The 25,909-nt window shown below is 35.5% G+C and overlaps 2 protein-coding genes across 3 annotated transcripts in view; one reads left to right on the top strand and one right to left on the bottom strand.

Annotated features, from left to right (window-relative positions):
- Nucleotides 1–25,909, top strand: part of alpha-Catr (alpha-catenin related) — a 241,608-nt gene that overhangs the window by 31,873 nt on the left and 183,826 nt on the right. The window lies entirely within an intron of this gene.
- Nucleotides 61–24,661, bottom strand: LOC111514027 (venom allergen 5). Its single transcript, XM_023170260.2, has 3 exons — nucleotides 24,282–24,661; nucleotides 21,867–22,147; nucleotides 61–522 (listed from the first exon to the last, which is right to left on the bottom strand). Exons 1-3 carry the CDS (start codon nucleotides 24,603–24,605, stop codon nucleotides 132–134), a joined length of 996 nt encoding a protein of 331 aa, XP_023026028.2. The 5' UTR covers nucleotides 24,606–24,661; the 3' UTR covers nucleotides 61–131.

Below are 25,909 nucleotides of genomic sequence, written 5' to 3'. Positions count from 1 at the left end.
ATACGGAAATGTTGTAATTCATTTGTTTCGATATGAAATATCACACTCAAAGGTCAGGAACAAAGTAAACATCAAAATATAATAAAAATAAAAAAATATACAAACGGGCCAATGTAAAAATAGACACTGTTTTACAGTAATATCACATACATCGAGAGGGTATAGTAAATAATATTCAAAAAAATGTTGGAACCACCAAACCGGCTTCCATTGTCGTCATTTTGGACCCGATTCTTTTTCTCCACATGCCTCTCCAAAGAGATGTCGAAAGCCATTTCACGCCCGCACAATCCCTGATACTCCACAGTACAAGCAGTACCATCTGCGCAGTTGGAACAGGGCTCGCCAATTTTGTATATTGTCTGGCTTGGTATGTTTCCTGTTGGCCCATAATTGCAGATGAACTGTTCCCTGTAGGTAACATTGGCGCCGTTCGCTTGCTGAAAAACAACCCTTGCGCAACCAATTTGGTAGGTTTCCGCCCATATTAGTTGTGTAAATTGGGACAAAGCATCAGTGGACCTAAAAATATTCGATTAATGAACAGAATTCCATCTCACGCCGCTTCATATGTAATCAATGAATTTCAACAAATATTCCTTTTTATTGAAGCCACGATTTTCTGTATAAGAAAGAGATTCAAGCTGTTAACATGCGCCTGAAGGAGAAAATAAACTTTAAATTGATTTGCATTTCATCAGTTTGGAGTTCCATTGTCTTATAAGATATAAATTGATTTGAAATCCCTGGAAGAATCTGTAAAAAAATTAAAAAAGATTAGCTGAAAAATAACAATTTTATTAAGCAAAAAACTGAAATTACAATGAAATAACACACAAGCAACAACCAGAAAATAAAAAATTTAAATAATAATGAAGGCTGAAAATTAAAAAATATTATTAACAAAAATGAAAATGAAAAAATAAAAGTCAATAAATAAAGTCAAAGAGCAGGATCAACTGGTCAGTTTCGTCAACAAATAAAGAAATTGAACTATTAACACAAGCTGAAAAATTAAAAATTTATTAACAAGAAAACGAAAATTAAAAATATATAAAACAAAAAGATTCCAAACCAAATTACCTCACGACGTTTCGATTGTTAGTATCCAAAATCGTCTTCAGGTGATAACTTCAGTTATCACCCGAAGACGATTTTTTTACAGAATTACTAATGTCAAAACCAAGTTACATATTGTATCCTTTAGTTATCTGCTCAGGTAAACGTCACGACTATCTTTTATATCAAACAAATTGTGTAAAGTCATAAATTGATGTGTTTGAATGAATTCAAAGTTTATTTTCTTTTTTTAGAGCATGTTATAAAATGTAATAAAAGCTTGTTTGAAAAAGGTTTTTTTACTATTAATTTATTTTGATGCGTCATTGTTTACGACGATTTGTTCAAACACCATCAAAGTAACCCAAACTTTTGCCGTGTCATAGCTCTTCTGAATTGGTATGGAAGCCATCTTGTTTTCCTTAATCTTGACTTTTGTTTTACTCAATATCTGTTTCTCTGTCTGTTTAAAATCTGTTTTTTCGTTAATCAGCTGTCGCCCCCATACGAACGACAACTCTCAGAAGTTGAGAAACTTGTGCGAGCTAAGGACTAACGAGGTCTTACCTTTCAACGTGTGATTCCTAACACGGTTGCAGAATCATCCCAGCTTCAACCAGATAAATTCTCGCGAGAAAAATATCTGGTCGAGGCGGGATTCGAACCCACGGCCTTCCGATCGTGAGTCGGGCGCACTACCACCGCGACCAATTCCACAGTATACATATCAAGACCTTGTATATAAAACAAAGATCACCATCTTTGGGTCTCCACTATATTGAATTAAGAGTAGCCTTCACCTTATTTTTCGTATGTTTTTTTAGCACATCAAAAAATGCAGCATGAGGCGAAAGTCCCATAAGCCATATGTTGACTATCGATGACGTCACTTGACGTCACTTATAGTTGATGACAGACAGAAAATTTCCGCTCATCAAAACTAAATTTCATTTAGTTTTCCCGACAGAAATTTACCAAATTCGGATATAAATTATGATCAACTATTGTAAGTTTTTGCGCATCATGCGCAAAGTATCACTCCAGACGTAAGGATAGATGAATTACTTAATTATTCAAGAATAAGTCAAACATTGAAATGATAATTTTTAATAAATATTTAACAATTGCAACTGCGTTGCACTCTTATTCTTCTCTTTAGTATTCATAAGAATTTCTAATTGTCAATTTAATTTAATGCCTGAAAAGTCTATTTTGGCCAATGAACAGGATGCTTCTTGCAATACTTTTTCAATTCATACCGAGCTTGATGCACTACTGGCAGTTATATAACCTTGTTATTTTGGGTGGAACACCATATTGGACGTAGAATGACATCTCTTAACTCACTATGCATTATCATTCAAAATAAATATGTATGCAAAATTTCATCTCAATCATATACTTTAAAAATGTATATGCGCCCGCTGCTCCCAAACACCAGAAGTTTGGTTCAACCTTTCTATTTATATGATGACTTGCATCCCACTCCAGCTCCGCACGGGTGCAATGCTGATACTAAACATAAATTTACCCACCGGAAATTTAAGGGCATGGAGAAACATTGATGAGAAGTTAATTTTGTTTTATGGACGCCCCTTTTCCTCCTGCGGCTGGCTCCCCAGTTGGAATATTAAAAAATCCTTCCTTATTGCACATCTACTATATGAAACGCAGCTACAAACAAAAAGTAAGGGGGAAATCTCAGTATGGTGTGTCCATACTTTCCAGCAATACTCACAAGGGCATACACTTTTTCAAATGTTTTTGTCTGTAAAATTTCAAGTGGTTCGTTTTGTATTTCTTTTTTCCTCGAATTTTTATTCGGTACTTTGATGAGCTGTGGCGAATGATAGGAAGCGTTGTCAAGGACTATTACATTATTCGCATGTGTTTTCAAACCATTCCTCGAAAATATTAGCTTCCATGTTCTTATGATAGTCAAAACTGCAGTCTTCCAGTTTTTTTTTACATAATTTCGAAGAATTCGAAACCCATCCTTTACTTCCTCCGCAATGCACAATGATTAGTCGCGATCCTCTGTTTGCATGCATGTTAGGCGTACACATTCTCGAACCATCAGTTCACCCTTTCGTAAATGTGTCGTGAGTGTATTACCAAGTTCCATCCAAATAGAAAATTTGCCGTTGTTCTTGTCCATATTTAGTTATTCGTTCTAGGTATTTGTCACGCAATTCCACTATTCTTCTGCTTTCCATAACTGCTTGACGTTTGTTTATTATTTTAAATATAAATCCTAGTTTCTTTATCCAATTCTGAAGAGTTTTGTCGCAGCAGCTCACGTTATGGCCGGAAGTATTCAATTTCTTCTTCATGATTTCAGTTGAAGAAATCTCATTGCTTATGTAATAGTCGTATATTGTTTTTTTCAATGATTTTATTAGATGAACATCTGAAGGTTTTGGTAATCCTGTATCACATCGCGTCTTGCGTTCATAAAGTTTGTTTTTGACTATTTTACGTACAGCTGAGAAAGGAATTTTGGTCAAATATGATGTTGTTGTGATAGTTTGTTTCCCTGGAAACCAAACTTGAGATGTAGATTATTATATACATTGAAACATACTCTCTGTGTTTCAATATTCAAATGCTTACGAATCTTATTCACTGGTATCTCTTTTTCGCATTGTTCACCATCGCTATTGGAATCACTACACTAGAAAAAGTCTGCGTTGTTATCACACTCGTTATTACTATTAGTACTTGTCCAAGGACGCCAACAAAAATTTTAAGTAATTATAACTGCACTAATATCGAATTCCAACACTCAAATCGCGATCAGTTCTTGAACTGAACACGACGGCGATAACTATCCCCTGCATTCCCCGGATTTCTATTCGTCACCGTAACATGACTTCAAATTTAATTTTATGACTCTTCAGGCAATCATAAAACTCGGTTAGTAAAAAATATTCAATACGAACCGCCAAGTCTACAGTCCACGTGGAGTAGTTCGCTGCCGGTTCATTTCTATGTATTGGTTTCTTGGTCTTTGAGAGTGCCACCAACTTTAAGAGTGCATATTATCGTTTACTTCGACTATACTAGTACAGAGAAACAGAGATGAACGAGTGATTGTTAAGTGAGCGACTTTCGTATTTATAAGTATAGATTCACTTATAATAGTAAAGTTTGTAATATTTTCTGAAAAGTGAGAGGTTATCACAATTGGCAAGATTAAATATGAATTCATGTTGTATTTCGACATTTTACCAGTTTTTGATTTACTGAGAGCGTTTCGTTCGTATGAAGCACATTAAACATTTAATATTTGTAAAAAGAAATAGTTATCTTTGATGTAGCAATTAAAATTTGTTGTTTGCAATTTTCAATGATTTAGAAAGCTTTTGGGGAATGTTCCTCCTGACGAAAATCAAGTAGTTTTCATAAAAGAGCTCTAAATCAACGCATTTTAAACTCATCATTCTAACCATTTTCTTTAAAAAAATATTTAAATACTCAAAAAAGAGGAATGAAATAATGCATTCAACATTCAAAAGGATTCGTTTCTATTTCACCATTTGGCAACAACGGTTATAGCTAATAAAGGACAATGAATCTGTTATCTGTATGAGACAAACAAAGATGACATATTTCAGAGGCGTGCTGTTCTGTTTACTTATGTTCCGAGTTCCGAGACATTCTGTGGCATATGACATTTTGTACACCTAACCTATTTTCTTCTATATAAATAAATAACAAAACAACTGTTGTTTATGTGGCTTGTGGAGGTGGTATTGAACTATAATTTATATTTTGCGTTAATTGTTGATTTAGAAAGATAATTTTTCTTTTTTTAAGTAGAATATCTAGGTTCGTATAAATTATTTCAACTTGATACAGGCGCTGTTGCCAATATGTGAATTAGAAACAAATCCCTTTAAAAATTAAAACACAACATTTGAAACATCAATTTGAATACTTTTCGAAGTGAATTTGAAAAACTCATGAATTAAACTCAACCTTATTTTGTTCAAACTTGCATTTGGTGTAATAACCCAAATTGAAGAACATTCCCCATTGTCCAACCCTTCCCCCAACTTCATTCTACATCACCAACTGTGAAATGATAGTGATTAGATTGGAATTGAATCGATTTACTAGTTCTGTATTTACTGAAGCAAATGCGACAAGCAATATTGGTTTTGGTTTGTCAAATCTAGTTGTTGATTACGGATAATCAGTGGAACATGTTGACTGACATCATGTCACCTCATTCAATACATACAAAGGCTGGATTCATTAATATGCAGCGGTTGTGTATTGAAATAAATGATGATTTTGATAATATTGTTCGAATAATCCTCTTTTGTAAGGTATTTGGATTAAAATGTGCGAGTGAGCTGAGTGTCAAAGTGTGATGTTTATTCTCTATGTACCTGTTTTGAATAATCTGAAGCAAGTATATAGATAAGAAGACAAGCTAATTGTTTTTTTGGGAAAGAAAGTTTTTGGCTTTCTACCACACCATCTTGATACAAAAAAATGTGGGAATCTTCCAAAGAAAGGAAGGATGCAATCAATTTTAAAAGTAGTAACTCTATACACATACAGGGTGTTCCTTAAACACATGCTAATATTCAAGGAGGTAATTCTTAGACCCATTTTAAGGAAAAAACGTCCTATGGACGTATGTCCTAAACGCCTTAACTTTTGAGATACAGGGTGGCAAAGTTTTCAAAAATAATCAGTTTTTTAATAATAACTGAGATAATTTTGTAGACATCTTTGGCATATTTGGTACATATGTTCCATGCCTCAAGGCGCATTTTCTGATGTACAATTTTCTTCATTTTCTCTGCCAGTGGCGTACGTACGAGTTTTGAAATGTATATTTTTGGCAAAAAAAATACTACGCCACTGCTTTATCTTGAATTAAAAATTATTTTTAAAATCTCCATACATTTTTGAGCACATTTGATTTGCTGGGTTTTCTTTGTCCGACGCATGGTTTTCGCTCAAAAAATTAAAAATCGCTTTACTTAAAGATAAATTCCTTAAAAATCTGATGCGGTGTCGTGCATCGACTGAAAGCAAACTAAGAGATCAGATTTGTTGCAAAATAATTGAGGATCTAAAAGGTATTTGTTTGTTGTCAGATACACTGTTCTCAATTAAAATTACGTCATAACGCAGAATCGCTTAATAATTTTTGAAAACATAAATTTAGTTATCCTGGAATAAATGACGTGTAGCAGAATTTATTTACTGCACCTCTTGGAAATATGGAGTTTGTCGATATATGATTTCTTTTAAAGATTAAAAGCAGAAAAAACAGCGTACCCACCATAGCAATAAAAAACGAATTCTCTGTATGTACAAACGTCAGTAGCTAATATTGATGTTGGTTTAAAGTAAGGTGTTGGTGTTAAAAAGTGTCACATCGCGTTTTGATTGATTTTGAAGTGTTATTGAAGTTATTTTGGTAGTCCGCTGTTTTTCTGAATATCAGTAAATATGGTAAATTATACGAATGCGGAAATGGCGCAAATGCATTACGTATATGGCCTTGCCGATGGTAATGCAACAGAAGCCAGGCGCATTTATCAGGAAAGATATCCTAATCAAATATCCTTTTCAAATATTCATCGTCGACTTGGGGAAACTGGTAGTTTCAAGAAAGGGACTTCGGAAGGTAGACCTCGTGTAGTAAGAACTCCTGAAATTGAGGAAGCGGTGCTGCAAGAAATTGAGGAACATCCTGAGACGAGTACGAGGAAGATCGCTAGAACTCTGGATATTTGTCATCAAATTGTTTGGCGTATTTTGGTTGATTTTTTGTTATACCCATACCATATTTCAAGAGTGCAGGCATTACTCCCCAGAGATTTTCCACAGCGTGTGAACTTCACTCAGTGGTATCTACAAAGTATTGCACTAAATTCGCAGTTTGAGACACAAATTTTGTTCACAGACGAAGCAAATTTTTCTCGGAATGCCATTCAAAATTTCCATAACAATCATGTGTGGGCTGAAGAAAATCCCCATGCAATAACCGAAACCCATTTCCAACACCAATTTTCGGTTAATGTATGGGCAGGAATTATAGGTGATCATCTAATAGGCCCATTTTTTTCTACCAGGACGCCTTGATGGTCGTTCTTATTTACACTTTCTCGAAGAAGACTTACCTGGGTTATTGGAAGATGTGCCACTTGCGTTAAGGAATCGAATATGGTACATGCACGATGGCGCCCCTGCTCATTTCAGTGTAATTGTCCGAAACCATTTAAATACAGTTTATCCTAATCGTTGGATAGGTCGCGGAGGACCTCAGCAATGGCCAGCAAGATCCCCCGATCTCAACAGTTCAGATTTTTTTATGGGGTCACCTTAAAACTCTTGTGTATAAAACTCCCGTTAATACTTTAGAAGATTTAAGAGAGCGAATAGTTGCCTCGTGTGAAACTATACGAAATACCCCGGGAATATTTGAACGGGTGCGTAATTCCATGCGTAGAAGGGCGGAAGCATGCATACTAAGTGCAGGTGGCCACTTCCATCAATTTTTATAATCAGTTTTGGTATTATTACTAATTAACAAATTTGTGCTATTCGTTTAGACTTACTGTCACGAAATAAAATAAAACTCGTTTTTGTGAAAACTTTATTTTTTTGCAGATTATGTTTTCAAATATTATTAGGGAATTGGTAATGCGTTATGAAGCAATTTTCAGATTCTCATTCATTTTAGTATTGATCTAATTTCTTAATTTGCTTTCTGTCGATTTTTATTTTTTTGAGTGAAAATCATGCGTCGGACAAAGAAATACCAGGAGATCAAATTTTCTCAAAAATAAATGAGGATTTTAAAAATGATTTTATTTTGAAAAGAAAGCATTGGTGTAGTACTTTTTCCCCAAAAATATTCAATGCGAAACCCCTAGGGATGCCACTGTTTGAAAAAATACAAATTTGTGTACATCAGAGAATGCGCCTTGAGGCATGGAACATATGTACCAAATATGCCAAAGATGTCTACAAAATTGTCTCAGTTATTATTAAAAAACTGATTATTTTTGAAAACGTTGCCACCCTGTATCTCAAAAGTTAAGGCGTTTAGGACATACGTCCATAGGAAGTTTTTTTCTTAACATGGGTCTAAGAATTACCTCCTTAAATATTAGCATGTGTTTAAGGAACACCCTGTATGTGTAGATCATGCAAAGAAGTAACTTTCAGACACAAACTGAAAGAAAAAGCTCCTCTCATTTGAACATTAACTTACACGAAAAAAAGATTCTTTCGAAACAAATATTTCCATATAAACAGTGAATTATACAAAAACACTTTTCTCTACTCAGTTTGTATTCCAATTGTTTTGTAACTAAAAATAACCCTTTTTGTATATTTTTCACATTTTGAATATAATACTGTGAATTTTCCTTGAAATGGATGACTGTTGGTCAATGAAGTCACGATAATAATAATGATGATGATAGTACCCAGTGGTGAAATGGCGCAGTTGTGTTGCGCCAGACTCACGATTGAAAGGTCGTGAGTTCGATCCCAACTTCGACTAGTTATTTTCCTCGATCGAATGTATTTAGTTGAAATTGGGATAATTCTGCGACTTTTCGAGGCTGAGAGACTGTGTGAATAGCTGTGTCGGTATAAAACGGCAACGGTGAAGGTGCCTCTTGTAAGTTATCTAGGAAAGTGTAAGATATTTACGGAAATAAGGACAATAAATAAAACTTCCTTCAAGGAGGTAGATCAATAAGGTTAGTGATTGGACTTCAGCTTAGTAATTAGTTAATTATCAATCTCAGCAGTAAAAAGAATCTGTAAGTCATAACCTCACAACTAAACCTCACAACAAATTCTACGAGTCATTCTTGCTAAATCTAAAATTTATTCACCGTTACAAGATGTCATTGAAAACTACGAGATCACGAAGTCGTACTCTACCCACCCAACTAATGATGATGAAAAACTACAAAAACTCCAGAGAGAAATAGATAGACTCAGAAAGATCCCGGAAATGAAAGAAAGTGAAGAGGAGGATATTATGAGCCAGCTACAGGAACAAATACAAATCTTGACGAGAGATAATGAGAAAAAAAAATACATTATCCAGTTGAAAAAGCGGAATCAAGATTTCGAAGACGATAAACAGAGCTTCTCAATAGAAAGTCAAAGACAACGAACAACAATATCGGAACTCAATGAAGAAATTACGAAACTAACAGAAAATATCAAGAACCTGAAAATAAAAAGTGAAGAATTCGAGTCGAAACTGGAAGCAGAATCCATTATATCAGAAATGGAGGAAACAAAAACAAATATGCCAACCACAATTGGAGTACTCACCAAAGAAAATAATATGCTCTCTACACAATTGAAAGAGATGAAGAATCACAAGGATTTGATTGCATCTGATAGCAAAACACCTTCCTAGCGAGGAAAGAAATATGGCGATAGGATAAATTATGAAGAAAGAAGGGAATTCATCGGGAAGAAAAGAACCAGATCTGGAGATAACTTGAGAACGAACCAGAAAGAATCAAAGACCAAGATTTTAATTGTGTAGGTAACATATGTACGGTTCAATCTATATTGAAGCCGAACGCTAATGACAATATACTGATTGAAACTGCTTTGAACAACAGCAAGGACTTAGGTAATAACGATATTGTTAGTCTCTGGCCTAACCGATGCAACAAAGAATTCATTACCGATTTTTTGTTGAAAATTTAGCATACTCAACCTCTCATTATCACAGAACCTTATAGATATGACTACAAACAAAATAATGAATATATTTATAGAAAGAATCTGTAACTTCTTCGAAAAATATATACTCTGGGATTAAATCGGTGTCCGATTTTCGAATGCAATACTGTTATTTATAGAAGCTGTTATAAATTTAATGGGTTTGGATTGAATCATAAAGGAAAGTTACTGCTAGGAAAGGGTTTGTTCAGTATATTAAAAACAACTATTGTACCTCATTTTCTGTAAAAAAATCTGTAACGTCTACCATACAATATGTAAAGTCCAATTCTCCTATAACTGGAGAGAGGTCTAAAACTTTCACTGAACGTTGTGAGAAAAATGTAAATAATGATTTTTTATGAAAACTTTCACATCACTTGATGCGGAGGATAACTCCAGTATTAAGTCGTTTGAACCAGAACATGTAAGGGAAAATTCATCCAATGCAAAATTACTTGACGCGGAGGATAACTCCATTATAAAAATCATAAATTGGAATGTACATCAAACAAAATTAATTTGATTGAGCAACTGAGCAACTGCCATAATATGTTTATATAGATCACCAAACAGTATTGTCATCTTATTCCTCGTGCAACTATCCTCTCTATTGAACATAGTTACGGACAAGTTTGAAAATGTGTTTATATGTGGTGACTTCAATATCGACAGTTAACGAAAAATGTTAATACATTTATGCTGTACAACATAATCGAATCTTATGGATTGATATCTCTTTTTGACGAACCAAGAAGAATCGGAACTTTAGGCAAGCATGAAACTGTTAGTAGTATAGATTATGTTTTGACAAAACTAGTTTGACAAGGACTAATTTGCTTCTTGGTAATTTTAATCTAGGTATATCAGATCATTATTCACAAACGGTTACCTGGACAAAAGACGTATACAATTTAACTACTAATACTATCAAATCTAAGGAAAAACGTGAATTTAAGTCGCTTCTTAAAGGTAATATGGAATTCCTCGATAAATTTACATATGTCAACTTTGACAATATAAACGAAGCATTTGGTAGTTTTTCGAAACATTTTCACTGGTGCTTTGAGACAGCCTTCCCCAAAGCTTTAAAATATAAATGCCAAAAGCAGATCAATGAAAAAATGAATCTTTCTTCATCATTGAGGCGCAAAATTGATGACCTCAAGTACTTGAATCATTTGAGGAAACACGAGAACTCTGAAATTTGTAAGAATGCATATAAAATAAATAAGAAAGCTGTTGAAAATGAGATTCGTCAGGAAAAAATAAATCATTTTATGGAAAAAGTCAATGAATCCAGCAACAAAAGTAAAACACTTTGGCATATCATTAAACACTCTAAAATTAATGAAACCAAAAATATTTCTATAAATCATGATAATAATTTTATTACTGATGAACTAAAAGTCGCAGAAACATTCGGAGAATATTTCTCGAATATTATAGATAAAAAAACTAAAATCTATTTCAAAGGAGGTCATCTAGGGATGGGAACTACAATCCCAAATGTCAACACCACAATGTTTTTCTTACCAGCCAAAGGGGTAGACGTAAAAAATATGGTGGAATCGCTACTTAATAAAAAAAGTACAGGGTATGATGAGGTTTCTATCGAACTTGTCAAAGAATGTATTGATATTATATGTGAACCAATTGCGCACCTAATAAACTTATGTATTTCTTTTGGAGGCTATCCTGATCTTACATTCCGATATCAAAAAGTGTCGATTGTACTAACATAGAGAATTAATTATCGCCCCATATCGATTATCAGCGTCTTCTCTAAAATCTTCGAAAAGATTATATCGCGCAGGATAAATGACTACCTGGGAAGATTTGACTTGATGACCAAGTGCCAACATGGCTTTTCATTCAACGGAAACAGCAACACTCAAATTGCTTCAACAAATCAATGGTTCAATCAATAAGAAAAAAGTCGTTGTGGGACTTTTTTTCGACCTAAGTAGAGCTTTCGATACTCTGAATACTGAAATAATTTCTAAAAAACTCTTCAACATTGGTATCAGAGGTAATATCAATTGGCTCATCGTGTCCTTTTTAATTGATCTGACGAGTATTCTGTTACAACAGGAATACCACAGGGTAGTATTCTTGGTCCACTGATATTTTTACTGTATGTCAATGATCTTCCTGATAACATAAGTTATGGTAATGCGTACCTTTATGCAGATGATACGTCTATCATCTTATCGAGCAAAACACCAGATGAAATGAATACCCAAGTCAACACTGTACTGCAAGAATTCAGTGAGTGGTGTTTTGAAAACAGATTGATTGTTAATGTCAATGAGACTGTTTGTATTGAATTTGCATATTCTCCTCGAAGTCTACATAACTTCACCTTCAATTTTCTCAACGAATCTCTGAGATCAACAACTTGTACAAAGTTCTTAGGACAATGATTGATTCCCTTTTCACATAGAGAGAACACATAGAGTTTACATCTAAGAAACTGAACCAATCTTATTACCTAATAAAATCACTGAAACTAGATACCATATTATGTTGCAACATTGCTGTCTGGGGATTAGCCACTGAAATTGACATAATATTCGTAAAACAAAAGGCACTGCTTTGCTTAATTTTTAACCTTGTGTAGAGGTATATTTCAAGGGAATAAAATATCAACTGTGGCAAGCATATTTACTTTAAAACTGATGACAAATATCCATGAAAATAAAAGGCACTTCGACCTACGATCGGAAGTACATAAATATAGTACTAGAAAAAACTATATGCTCACAACTCGAAAACACCTCTATACAAAATATGAAAAGTCTCCTGTGTTTGTTAGAACGAGTATTTATAATAAATTGCCAAATAGTGTAAAGACACTGCCACCAATTGCCTTCAAACAAAAACTCAAGTCATTTTTATCGACAAATTGCTGTTATACACTTTTTATACTTTTTATATGTATCCGATCAAAATTTTATTTGACGTATCTCATCTATGTGATGTAGTACAAAGGATAAATAAATTCTATCTATCTATCTATCTACCTATGAAGCTCCCTAGGTGGCTCGTGAAATTATCAACAAGACAAAAAACTTAGAATAACCATTTCTTACGGTGTGAGGAGTGGGCATTGGTTGGCGCGGACTCCTGAATGTATCGGGGCTTCGAGAAAAGAACCCGAACAGTGCAACTCCAAGGGAATAATAATAATAATAATACTAGTATTTTTATCAATTTTTTTCATTATCAATATATTATTATTATTATTATTTCCTTTATAAATATATTAGTATCATTATTAACATTTTTTCCCTTAAGGTCGCACTGGGGGTGCAGCAGAATTATCAGCCAATGACCATAGGGTTCGAGAATCATATGATCTAAGCAGAGGCATTGAGCCTTCTGCATTTGTCCTTAGTTCGACAAGCCGGTATATATCGAGATTCGAGAGTAGAGAGGGCATCAGAACAAACATCTTGACAGAGTGATCTGGGTAGAGTCAGCAGTCTTCAAAGAGAAAATCTTGATATTTCATCCGGTTCTCCTCTTTTTTAGGACGATATTCATCTCATCCGGAGCTGAAAAGTACACCACGCCTTGCTCTGATGGTCGAGAAAAAAACTACATCAGGCTCATTTGCTTGTATGAGCCTGAGGGCTGGGAACGAATAGTTCCAATATATTCGGCACCTCTCATTTCCCACACGGATTCAATATCCCTCGGAGCATAGGGCAACACCGGTGTTCGTCAATACCGTAGAAGTGCCGTAGGTGTTAATAAAGCATACGTAAGGCCACGTTGTGTCGATGGATACAGCAAGTACATTACGGTCTCAGGCACCTTGCGGCACCTGGTATCAGGAACTTCTGTACCCATGACGTGACTACGGTACACTAAGGTGTTGAAGATATTATTCCGGCGGTCCATGATGAACCCTCAGGTTTCTACTTCAATTCATTTGTAACACGAAGGTTAGGTGCTTTGATAAACCATTGTTTTCAATATTGTTGAAGAAAACCCGATGTGATCTCTGCCACTTTTATATGGGTCTTTTAAAAGTATTCCAACTAGATAGACGAATTGAGAATGATTTCGGCTGTATTACTGAGATCCGGTATGCTTTTGACATTGAAAATTCCACCAAGGATTCCTACGATCAGCACAAATAATTTGACATAAATTGATTGGATATAGGCTACATAGTTTGAAAAGATGTGGTATTCATAATTCCAAGACGTCATTTCATACATCTAATTTTTATCATCGAGGAAGGCTACGCGAATTTACTTTGACTGCCTTATGGTTTATCTTATCCCCATCTAGTCGAAGAAGTGAGATGGTATCTGTGGTTTTGGTATGACCTTTTCGCTAAATACGTTTCCCTTTGTTCACCTTATTCGGTGTCAAAAACCAAGCATAGTTACGTGGTTGCTTGGGCAGTAGGTTCGAATAGAAATGTTTCAATTTCTGCTCTCTCATGGTTACGAATGATGGAGAGAACGCGATCCGAACTCCTGAAGACTATTCAGGCTCCTTCCAGTACCACTGGATGATAGCATACTGATTTTGTCTGTTTAAGCATTCTGTCATTTTATACAATAATCTGGTTTTGTAGTTTGAGAGTAGGTTTAGAGCAGGGCCGAAGCCTTCAAAAGTGTTTAAAAAAGGGAAAAAATAATAGTGGGATGAACCCCATTAAAAAAGGAAGGGAATATGATAAAAATGAATGAAAAAATGAATTACGGGCGATCTGAATTCGGGAAGTGGGAGGGGGTGAGATTTTAAGGGTAAAAAGTCCTATGAAAAAATGTCAGGTGTCAAAGTTGTAGGTAATGAAAAGATCAACAACTTATGTGAAAAATTCAAATAACCAAGTTTATCTTTTACAAAAAAAATCTACGAAATTTGGTGAAAACTAACCATTTCATGTCCAAAACACACTGTAATTCATTTGATTTAAAATATCTATTTTTTACCTTATTTTGAGTTAATATCGAAAAAGCACCCTCATTTTCAATCGAAAATTCTGGCGCCAAAAAGTCGGTGTGCTTTTCGTTTGTTGAAATCTCTACTTTCTGATGTTGTGAAAAATATACATCACTAAAGTAAATGTTCTCAGAAAATGCAATAAATCGAAAAAAACTAAAATTCGATTTTTTTTATAATCATTATGTACAATGTTGAGCTATTTATTAAAATTTACACTTTAAATACTCAAAAAACGTAAGATTCCATGTAACATTGATAAACGAAAAAATTGCAAATCAAAATATACTACTATAATTAACAAACAAATAAGTTAATGAAGGTAATATTTATTAAGATATCTACAATATTTTGAGAAGGTTGTAGAATCTTCTTTGAATGATATTTTAGATGCCTATTTATTACTGTTTTGAATATATTCAAAAGATTCCCTCATCCTTTTTTTGTATCAAGATGAAGTAGTAGAAAGCCAAAAACTTTCTTTCCCAAAAATAATCACTCCTAAAAATATAACACTTTCAATTCAAAAATACCATTTCTGCAAGAAAAATTTTTATCTAACGAGAAAAACAAGGACAAAATAATGAAAATTTTAATGAAAAGATTACTGTCACAAGAGTTTTCCTGTAAATAAGTGGAAGAAGATGCTGATGCTGACATAATTGAGACCTCGATAGAAATTGCCAGAAATACTAATAAAACTGTCATTGTTATGGGTCAAGATATTGATCCTTTGGTTCTTTTAAATTAATTAAATTCAAATAATCATGACATTTATTTTCTCAAACCAGGATCTCGAAATGTAAAGGATCTATTTTTCACATCTATTAGTTTCAAACATGAATCCTTCAAAAATATTGTTGCATTTCTGCATTGTGTTTCCGGTTGCGATACAACATCTGGATTTGCCGGAAAAGAAAAGAAAAGTATCGTAAATTCATTATTAGATGCTGAAAATTTTTCAAATTTGGCCAATGTTTTTTATAAGAATGATGCAAGTAAAGAAGATATGAAAAATGGATCACAATTAATCAAATCTATTTATAAATGTAAATATGAAAAAATAACACTGAATCAATTAAGATTTCAAAAATATCGATTGAAAAATATTGAATCATCTTTCATTTTGGAGCACAGAGCAGCAGAACAACATTATTAAAGGGCATATTATTAGCTTCGAACTTGGACTGGAAGCAACATCAATGTGGCATTTATGAGATTTTCTATGACCTGACGATAAATACACTTTTTAACTAAATAAAATTACAGCAATCACTTTTTTTTTGATAAAATTCAATATAATGATTGAAAATATTGTCGAATTTGAGTTATTTTCGATTTTTTGTATTTTCTGAGAACATTTGTATATTTTTTTATACCATCAGAAAGTAGAGATTTCAACGAAAAAAAAATCATCTCGAATTTTTGAAAAAAGCTAATATTTTGACGCGAGAATTTTCGATTAAAAATAAGGCGAAAAATAAATATTTTAAATCAAATAAATTACAATGTATTTGGGACATAAAAAGGTAAGTTTTCACTGAATTTCGAAGAAAAAATGTTCTTTGAAAAAGATAATAATAATCTGGTCATCTGGCCAGAGTTTTCAACTCATGGCTGGATGGAGAGCAGCCGATTCTGGATTGGTTTGTCGAGGGGCGGACCGTTCTTATCCCCAAAAGCGGAGATTTGTCGATTCCTATGAACTACAGGCCGATAACATGCTTGAATTCGTGTTATAAGTTGTTTACAAGCATCTTATACACACGAATAGTCACCGCAGTTGACCGAGTGTTCGAACGGATATATGAGCAGAGAGGGTCGAAGAGAAGAGTCGCTGTATGTAAAGAGAACCTGCTCATCGATATATGTGTAACGCAGGACTCGATACAATATAAGCGTAACCTCTCTATGGCCTGGATCGATTTCCGTAAGGCATTTGATACAATTTCGCATGAGCTCATCTTGTACTTGCTCAGATTTTTCGCCGTACCCGACAAAATAGTGAGATGCATTGAACAACTAATTTCACTTTGGCAAACTCGCTTCACCATAACATCTGGTCAAGCAAGAGTCCAAACAGGTTGGGTCACTTTCAGAAGATGTGCATTTCAGGGTGACTCCCTCAGTCCCTCTGAGGAACGCAAGCTATCGGTATCAAATTCGGGATAGACAAATGTGCAATGGTCCATCTCAAAAGAGGACGATGCGGGGACTACGGAGAGGATGTGCAGCTCGTAGATGGAAGCATCCTATACCATCTGGATGCCGGAGAGACGTATACTTACCTCAAGGTGGAACAATGCCATTCACAACAGGTAACAGCAGTGAAAAACTCTCTCCGTGGCAAGTATCAGCACAAACTTCGACAAACTGTCGGGGAAGAACGAGTGGCTGCAACAAATATGCTTGCCGTTTCAATCTTACTCTACTCGTTTGGAGTAGTGAAGTGGACTCGGGAAAAGCTGTATCAATTCGACGTAAAGACCCGAAAAATTATGCATCTCTATAGGAGTTTGCATCCTAAATCCTCCGTTCCAAAGTTGTACTTCCCCCGACAACAGGGAGGCCGTGGACTTTTGAGTTAGGAGTGTCTACATGACAGAATGATACTGGATACAGCTTGTAAAGTTGTCAGGACTTCGGATCCCCTTCTTGGCATGGTCCGTGGCCAAGAGAGAGCAGGAATTGGAGTATTTCTCTCTAGGGCAGCTGCCCGAGTAGCTGATGAACTCGGTATAGTTTTCGACCCTGAACGAGGTGACCACAACTCTGTCACCGAGTTGGAACCCGTTCAGCAAAAAGCTCAGATAAAAGCCGCAGAGATCACCTTACTTCTGCGGAGACACAGCTACAAGCCGATGCATGGGGTCTTCTTCAATAACATTAAAGACCTTGGCTTATCAAAGCGCCTGACGTTCGCTTTTCTCAGGTCGAATGGGCTGAAGTCGAAAACTGAGGAGTTCATCATGGCTTGCCAGGATGGTGTCTTCAACACCTTAGTCTACCGCAGTCGCGTGATGGCTATAGAGGTTCCTGACACAAGGTGCAGGGCCTGCCGCGAGGCGCCCGAGACCCTAATGCACTTGCTATCAGCATGTCCTGCATATGCGGTCTCGACCTATATCCATCGACATAAACGCGGCCCTAAGAGTGCTATATTACCATCTACGGCACTCTTACGGTATTGAAGAGACACCGGTGTTTTCCTACGCTCCGGGGGATATTGAATCCTTTGTGGGGAACGAGAAGTGCCGAATTTATTGGAACTATTCGTTCCCCATCCTCAGGCTCATACAAGCTAATAAGCCTGATGTAGTTCTTCTCGACCACCAGACCAAAACGATATTTGTCGTGGAGTTTTCAGCTCCTGGCGAGACGAATATCGTCAGAAAAGAGGAGGAAAAACGGATAAAATATCGAGATTTTCTCTTCGAACTCCGCAGACTCTATCCAGATCACTCTGTCAAGATGGTCGTTCTGATTACTGGAGTCCTTGGTGGAATGATGTCTTCTCTACTCTCGAATCTCAAAATCATACCGGCTTGCCGCACTAAGGCAGAAATCTTAGCCGCACAGATGCAGAAGGCTGTCATTCTTGGCTCACTGCGCTTGCTCAGGGCACATGATTCTCGGACCCAATGATGACTTACTCCACGGTGTGAGGAGTGGTCATTGGTTGATTATGCTGGCGCGCCCTCCCGAATGTATCGGGGCTTCGGGGGATAGAGCCTGACCAGCGCACACTACGGTGGAAACAAAGAAAAAAAATAATACAGCAGTGAAAAACTCTCTCCGCAGCAAGTATCAGCAAAAACTTCGACAGATTTGGTCATCGGAACTGTCGAGGAAGAACAAAGTTTCTGCAACAACTATGCTTGCCGTTTCAATCTTACTCTACTCGTTTGAAGTAGTAAAGTGGACTAGGGAGGAGCTGTATCAACTCGACGTATAGACCCGAAAAATGATGCATCTCTATAGGAGTTTGCATCCCAAATCGTCCGTTCCACAGTTGTACTTCCCCCGACAACAGGGAGGCTGTGAAATTTTGAGGTTGGAGTGTCTACATGACATAATGGTACTGTATACAGCCTGTAAAGTCGTCAGGAGTTCGGATCCCCTTCTCTGCATGGTCCGTGATCATGGGAGAGCAGGAATTGGAGCATTTCTCCTTAAGGCAGCTGCTCGAGCAGCTGATAAACTCGGTATAGTTTTCGACTCTGAACGAGGTGACCACAACTCTGTCACCCAGTTGAAACCCGTTTAGCAAAAAGCTCAGATGAAAGCCGCAGATTTCACCTTACTTCTGCGGAGACACAAGGATTAGCCAATGCATGGGGACTTCTTCAATAACATTGGAGACCTTGGCTTATCAAAGCGCCTACCATTCGCTTTTCTCAGGTCGAGTGGGCTGAAGTCGAAAACTAAGGGGTTCATCATAGCTTTCCAGGATGGTGTCTTCAACACCTCAGTCTATCGCAGTCGCGTGATCGATATAGAGGTTCCTGACACAAGGTGCAGGGCCTGCCGCGAGGCGCCCGAGATCCTAATGCACAGCATATGCGGTCTCGGCCTATATCCATCCCTAAGAGTGCTATATGACGGTATTGACGAGACACCAGTATTGCCCTACCCTCCGGGAGATATTGAATCCGTTGTGAGGAACGAGAAGTGCCGAATTTAATGGAACTATTCGTTCCCCACCATCAGACTCATACAAGCACCAGAGCAAGACGATATTTGTCATGGAGTTTTCAGCTCCTGGCGAGGCGATTATCGTCCGAAAAGAGGAGGAAAAACGGATGAAATATCGAGATTTTCGCTTCGAACTCCCGCAGACTCTATCCAGACCACTTTGTCAAGATGGTTGTTCTGATTATTGGAGTCCTTGGTGGAATGATGCCCTCTCAACTCTCGAATCTTAAAATCATACCGGCTTGCCGCACTAAGGCAGAAATCTCAGCCGCACAGATGCAGAAGGCTGTCATTCTTGGCTCACTGCGTTTGCTCAGGGCACATGATTCTCGGACCCAATGATGACTTACTCGACGGTGTGGGGAGTGGTCATTGGTTGATGATACTGGCGCGCCCTCCCGAATGCATCGGGGCGTCGGGGGATAGGGCCTGACCAGCGCACACTACGGTGAAAAAAAAATAATAATCGATTTTATTGCCAGAAAATCACAAACATATACATATGAATACATATACATATGCTAAAGTGGAAAAAAAAAACAAACTATACATGTCTGACAAAAGGCAGAGTTTGTGCTTTCTCAGCAGCAGTTGAGAAGCAGCGCTCTTCCACTCAACCTACAAATCAATTCCAATACATGGTTTTGATAAGTACATCTTAAAATTTCTATTTCAGGTTAAAAAGATGTATAGAAATAAATCGCTAAATAATGAAAAAAAAAAACAACTGCTAAGATGAAAAATAAATAAACTTTCCTAATAGAAATACTTAAGTTTTATGTATTACTTGCAGATACATTTAGAGACAGAAAGGTGAATAATTATCTTGTTGAAAATTACATTGATGATATCAGTACAGTTAAGAATCATTTAAAACAAATCAAAGGTTTGAATCATCAGCTAGAATCTGTTTCATTTTTTTTAAAGAATGAATTGACATATGTTTCATTTCAATTGGATAGCATTGTAGAGGATGGCTACATTAAACGAAAATGATGATTTGAACAACGTGGTTTCTTGTTTCGGGATTGAAATATTAATTTTATAACGTACATGGATATAGTGCTGGTCATGTCTGAATTTCACCTTATTATAGAAATATGAAGGTTCCTTCATTGTAACGATTTTATGATAAAGGCTGCATCAATGTAAAATTCTGCGTTTATCCATTGGTTGCCAACCAAGTTCAGAAAGATGAGTTAACACATGTTTCAGTCTTCGTAACCCACATAATAAACGCACATGCACGCACATGAATTATTTGAATACGTCGACTGTCAGAAGTAAGGATAACAGGACCGTAAATACAATCAGCAAAATTCAATTTTGAAAAGACTAGAGACTCGCGTAAGCTCTTTTTGGTTATATTTATATGTGTAGAAATCAACTTCAAACTGCAAAAGGCATTTCTCATAAGTTTATAGAGGTGTTTATTAATTCTCATATCTGTGTCTACAATTATCCCAATCGCTGAACAGTAGTGGGTCTCCATCAATTTGCAGCGAGATTTGACCCGAGATCCGAGTTCGTACCGATTTAGATTTGAGTGGGTTAATGTCAAGACAATATTTTTTTTTGAAATTTCGTGTAATCTCTGGAGGTCCCCATTTATCTTTCCACATGCATATTGCATATCAGTCTCAGAAAATTACTGGTATGGGTGTCATCAGCGTAAAAATGACTTTTACAATATTATATTTACTTATGAAACTGTGACGTATAGACCGTGAAAAGTAGTGGTCCCGGTATAGATCCTTGTGGGATCCCTTGTGGGAGTGGACTTGGTAGTGAAGTCTCATTATCTGTCATCACAACTTGAAACCGGTATGACAGGTAATTTGCTGTAAGGCTTACGGAGATGTTAGCGAGTCCAATATAATGAAGTGAAGAAATTAATAATTGATGGTTCACCCTGTCATAAAAATAAAAATCCAAAAACTTGTTTATTTGAATTTTTCACATAAATTTTGAGGCTATGTAAAAAAATGTAAGAACAAAATTTGTAGATCTTTTTATTATCTACAACTTTGCTATTTTACTTTTTCCCATATGACTTGTAGTTTTGCTGAAAATTGAGATTTCACCGTTAAAAGTCACCCCCTCCTACTTTTCGAACTCAGATCGCCCATAAATCAGTTTTTCTTTAATTTTTATCATATTCCTCTCCTTTTCTAATGAGTTTCATCCTACTGTTATTTTTTTTGAGTTCAAAAATTATCGACCTTGGTCTAGTTAGGCAGAACTTCATCAAGGACTCATGTAATCAGAACAAAAATTTTTATAGAGTTATCTGGATGGGGTTCAAAATGAAATATTTCGAAATAAAGGAATTATATGGAATATTTAAGTCGGAATTATACATGCAATATACATACAACTCGAAACTTTGTAAACTTTTTTATTCTACTCACTTGATCTTGAAAAATCTTATGTCTTCCTCTTTCAACATATCAACACTATCGTACCAGTCAAAGATAAACGAAATGGCATTATTGAAGGCGTAACTTCCTTTCGCAATATTTTGTCCAACTGGATATCGCGCGACATCTCTACATATATCGTAAGTGAAGATACACTGGTCGGCCCATCGACCTGCCACAAGAGCCAGTTCATGGTCCCATTCTAAGGCTTTCATGTTGGATGCCTGCGGAAGAGGTCCGGGGTCGCCTCTGGTTTCCAATCCTAGTGCTACCTTTGATAAAATGAATAATTGCGTCATTATTGAAACAAGGAACTAATTATTTGCTTAGAAAGTAACAATCTGATAACTGATCATAAACATTATATTTGCATATAACACTATATGTATACAGTGTATGTGAGGTGACTGTCGGTTTGAGTGTCATTATTTTAAAAAAGAAATTGAATAAATGATTTGTCAACTTTTTATCCGAGTACGGCGAAGCAAAACGAGGATTATGATTTTATGTATGTATGTTCATAACTTTCAAACTACTTATCATAATTTTACTGTTTATAAGTCATGTAACGTCACATCAAGTTGAATATGGCGCCATCTAGAGGACATAAAGTCATTCATTTCATGTTTAAAACCTAAAAAATATTAAATGTGTATGATTTTTCATAGTCCTGAAGAAGAAACTGAGTTTCCATCTTATGCCGTCAGTTGTAGGTGGTGCATAAAAAAGTGAAAACCAAAACCCAAGCGATGGGAGTATTTACCAAAAATTCTTGTAGAGCTTTCGTACATTCTGAGTGCAATTCCGATCTAACCGAACGCCGCGCCGTAGAAAAAAAAATGAATTAGGAAAATGAGAAAAATTTTAATTTTCGGAAAAGCAATCACCATATGCAAAATGAGACAAATAAATAAAAGTGGTAAAAAACATAGACATTTTCATTTCTCTTTTCATTAATTCGATTAAATAATTATCAAAAATTATTGGATCAAAATAGACAGTATTTTCGGAAATTGTTACGAAAGTTACTATTACGGGTTTGTTGGTAGAGGTTTTTATTTTTTTCATGCCGAAAGTTTTTTTACAACTGTGTTGGATGAAATGTCAGGTATAAAAATCTGTAGATCATGACCAGAAACCCTACAAATATGTTTGACGCAATATAATCAGAGTACAACTGAATTTAATAAATGACCTATCAGTAATTTTCTCCAACGATCGCTTGTGCTACTAAGAAGGACTTCAATTTGATAATGTGATTGATATATAAATTGTCTAAATATCTCCTAAATATTGAATTAATATATTGAAAAATACAAAAAGTTTCAATGATTTGCATTTTGATGTAATCTAAAGGAAAGTATTATCAGATTTCAAATTGTTTAGAAATTTTTGATGAATTGCCTGCATAAATAAAAAATCTGAAATCGTTCATATATTTTTAAAACCACCAAAAACATTTTTTTAGTTCAAAAATGGTCATCAAATTATAATTATTTATTCAAATGTCCATATTTTTTTTACTATCAAAAATAATATCTAAACGATGAAACTTAAATTTCTGTGGAGGAATAAGTTCTCCAAAGCATCTTTCCAAAACAGCTTTTTTCATGAGTAAACGATTAAGTTATGTTTTTAGTTCCTCAACAACCCTCTACGACTAGTAGGGGTAAGATTTGGACTGCTGAACCAGAAACCTTCGCTTGGTATGAAATACGACACGTTATTGATGAACTCAACATTTTTTTTGTATTGAATATATGCAGGGGAAATGTGTAATATAATAAATATTCTAGTGAAGTCAGATCGAAAAGAATGAACGTATTTAAATTCATTTCGAAAACAAATCGAATATGTACTTCAATTTGAATCCATTTTCCATTTATATGTGTATGCATGTGTGGGTATGTCTGTAGGTATATATGTGTGTGTATGTCTGTGTATATGTGTATGTGTTATATACTGAAGTCGTTATTTTCTGCATTAATGAAACTAACAATGGTTTGCGAAGAATTTTGGATCAGCCTGTATACTTCTCACATCTCGCATGTAATCGTTGCAGAAACAATTTGAAATACACCTGCTAGTAACTGCGATCGTGTGTGAGTTATAATGATGAGTTTTGAATATTTTTAATTTATATTTTCTGCAATGAAACTTTTCCATCAATTCCATCATTGTTTGTTTTCAACCGTGACTTTCGTCCGTCTTAATTGAATATAAAAAAAATTAAAAATTTGGATTATGATTTGCCTCCCCTCAGGAGGCAAGTCATAATCCATGTGCTGTTGAATTGTCAACTAAAAAATATCGTTTAAATTCTTGACCTTCATATAAGTAATTGGATGATCACTCGGAAAAGAAAATCTATTGATGAAACTGCACTACGATAATCTAAATTTGTACCTTATTTCTTATTGTGTTATGCATATCAACGATCGCTTCAATTTCTCCGTCAGTGAAAGGTACGTTCAGGAATCCTTTACAAGCTGCTCCCACTTTTCCTTCAGGGTAAATACACATCGTATGTTTTCCGCATTTCTTCCCCAGTGCTCCTTTGGAAGTACTTATGCAGCAAATAGAACAGTATGCATTTCCAGAGGTAATATTGTACTTGACATTACGGTACCATTCTTGTGTTTTATTTCGTGTTAGAAAAATCTGGGTGTCGACTGAGATACATGTTGTGGAATGAACGTGAATAATAGTAAAAAATATAAGAAATTTCATATCTTGAAATTATTTGTCATTTTGACACTGATTCTGATACATGATGCCAACATTATTATTTAACTATTAAATAACTGTTTAAAAAATCTACCAAAAAGTATAAGAGGTTGAAATACTTTTCTGATATGAAATGAAGATGAAATGAAAAACGTTGAAAATTTTCATAAATTTTCATATGCAACTCAAGAGTTTTCTGACTTGTCCAAGTTTCCGGAAAAATTGCTTTTTTCTTCCATATTTTGTAGCACTCATTCCAATAAGCTTGTTTGCTGTACTAGTTTGTACATGTTTTTTGTTGGATTTTTGTCATAATCATTTGGACACAATTTTAGGGTTGTCCATGAATTGCTTGCTTTGTTCAGGTATACCTAATCCATTGGATATTTAGTATGGGGCGATTTCTACTCCATTCGGAAGAGGGCTTCACCTGATATAGGTATTTTTGCCAAACATATTATCAAGATTTGTTTGAAGGTGATTGACAATGTTTCGTGATGAATTTCACTAGTTCAGACTTCCATTGTCTATTATATAAAATGATTTGAAATCCCTGAAACAAGTAAAAAAGATTAATTAAAAAAGAATAGTTGAAAATAACAATTATATTAAGCAACAATAAACCTGAAATGAAATGATAGTGAAGTAACCTACAAGGAAAAATATAATAATTGAATAAATAAAAATTAAAGGAATGCAAAAAAAAGAAAATAATAAAAAAATAAAAAAGTGTAGAGATTCCAAGTCACGTTAGTTCACGACGTTTCGATTGTTGGTATCTACAATCGTCTTCGGGTGATGACTGGACTGATTCCTCTGAGAGATGACTATTTTATAGGTCGTTGAAATACTTTCACTTTCTCTACTTTCCATTTTCCGCTTCACTGATTCCGTGAGAGATGACCGATTTGGCGGGAGTTGGTCATTTCTCGTTTGATGATGGGTTTCCATATGTTTCGTAAATCTACGCTGGCCTGGCTGAATACGTTGTTGGACAACATGTATGCGGCTTCCTTAAATTTTCTCCTGAACCAATGTTCCTCTCTGTGCAAGATCTCAGCTTGGGACCACTCGATGTTGTGTTGATGGGTCCAAACATGGTCTGCTATTCCTGATTTGCTGGTTTCTCCTCGCTGTGTGTGCTTCTTGTGCTCGGCAATGCGAATATTCAAAGGCCTCTTAGTTTCACCAATATAGGATTTTCCGCACTCACAGGGTATCCGGTAAATGCAATTCTTGGAATCGCAGTCCGCGTTTGGGGGCCTGGTTTTCGTGAGGCTGCTACGGATAGTGTTACCGGATCTAAA

This window comes from Leptinotarsa decemlineata, unplaced genomic scaffold, assembly GCF_025532065.1.
Source record: "Leptinotarsa decemlineata unplaced genomic scaffold, Ldec_3_MD MMD2_tig00000035_RagTag_RagTag, whole genome shotgun sequence".
In the NCBI taxonomy this organism is placed as follows: domain Eukaryota; kingdom Metazoa; phylum Arthropoda; class Insecta; order Coleoptera; family Chrysomelidae; genus Leptinotarsa; species Leptinotarsa decemlineata.
This window is presented reverse-complemented; position numbering and strand designations above follow the sequence as displayed.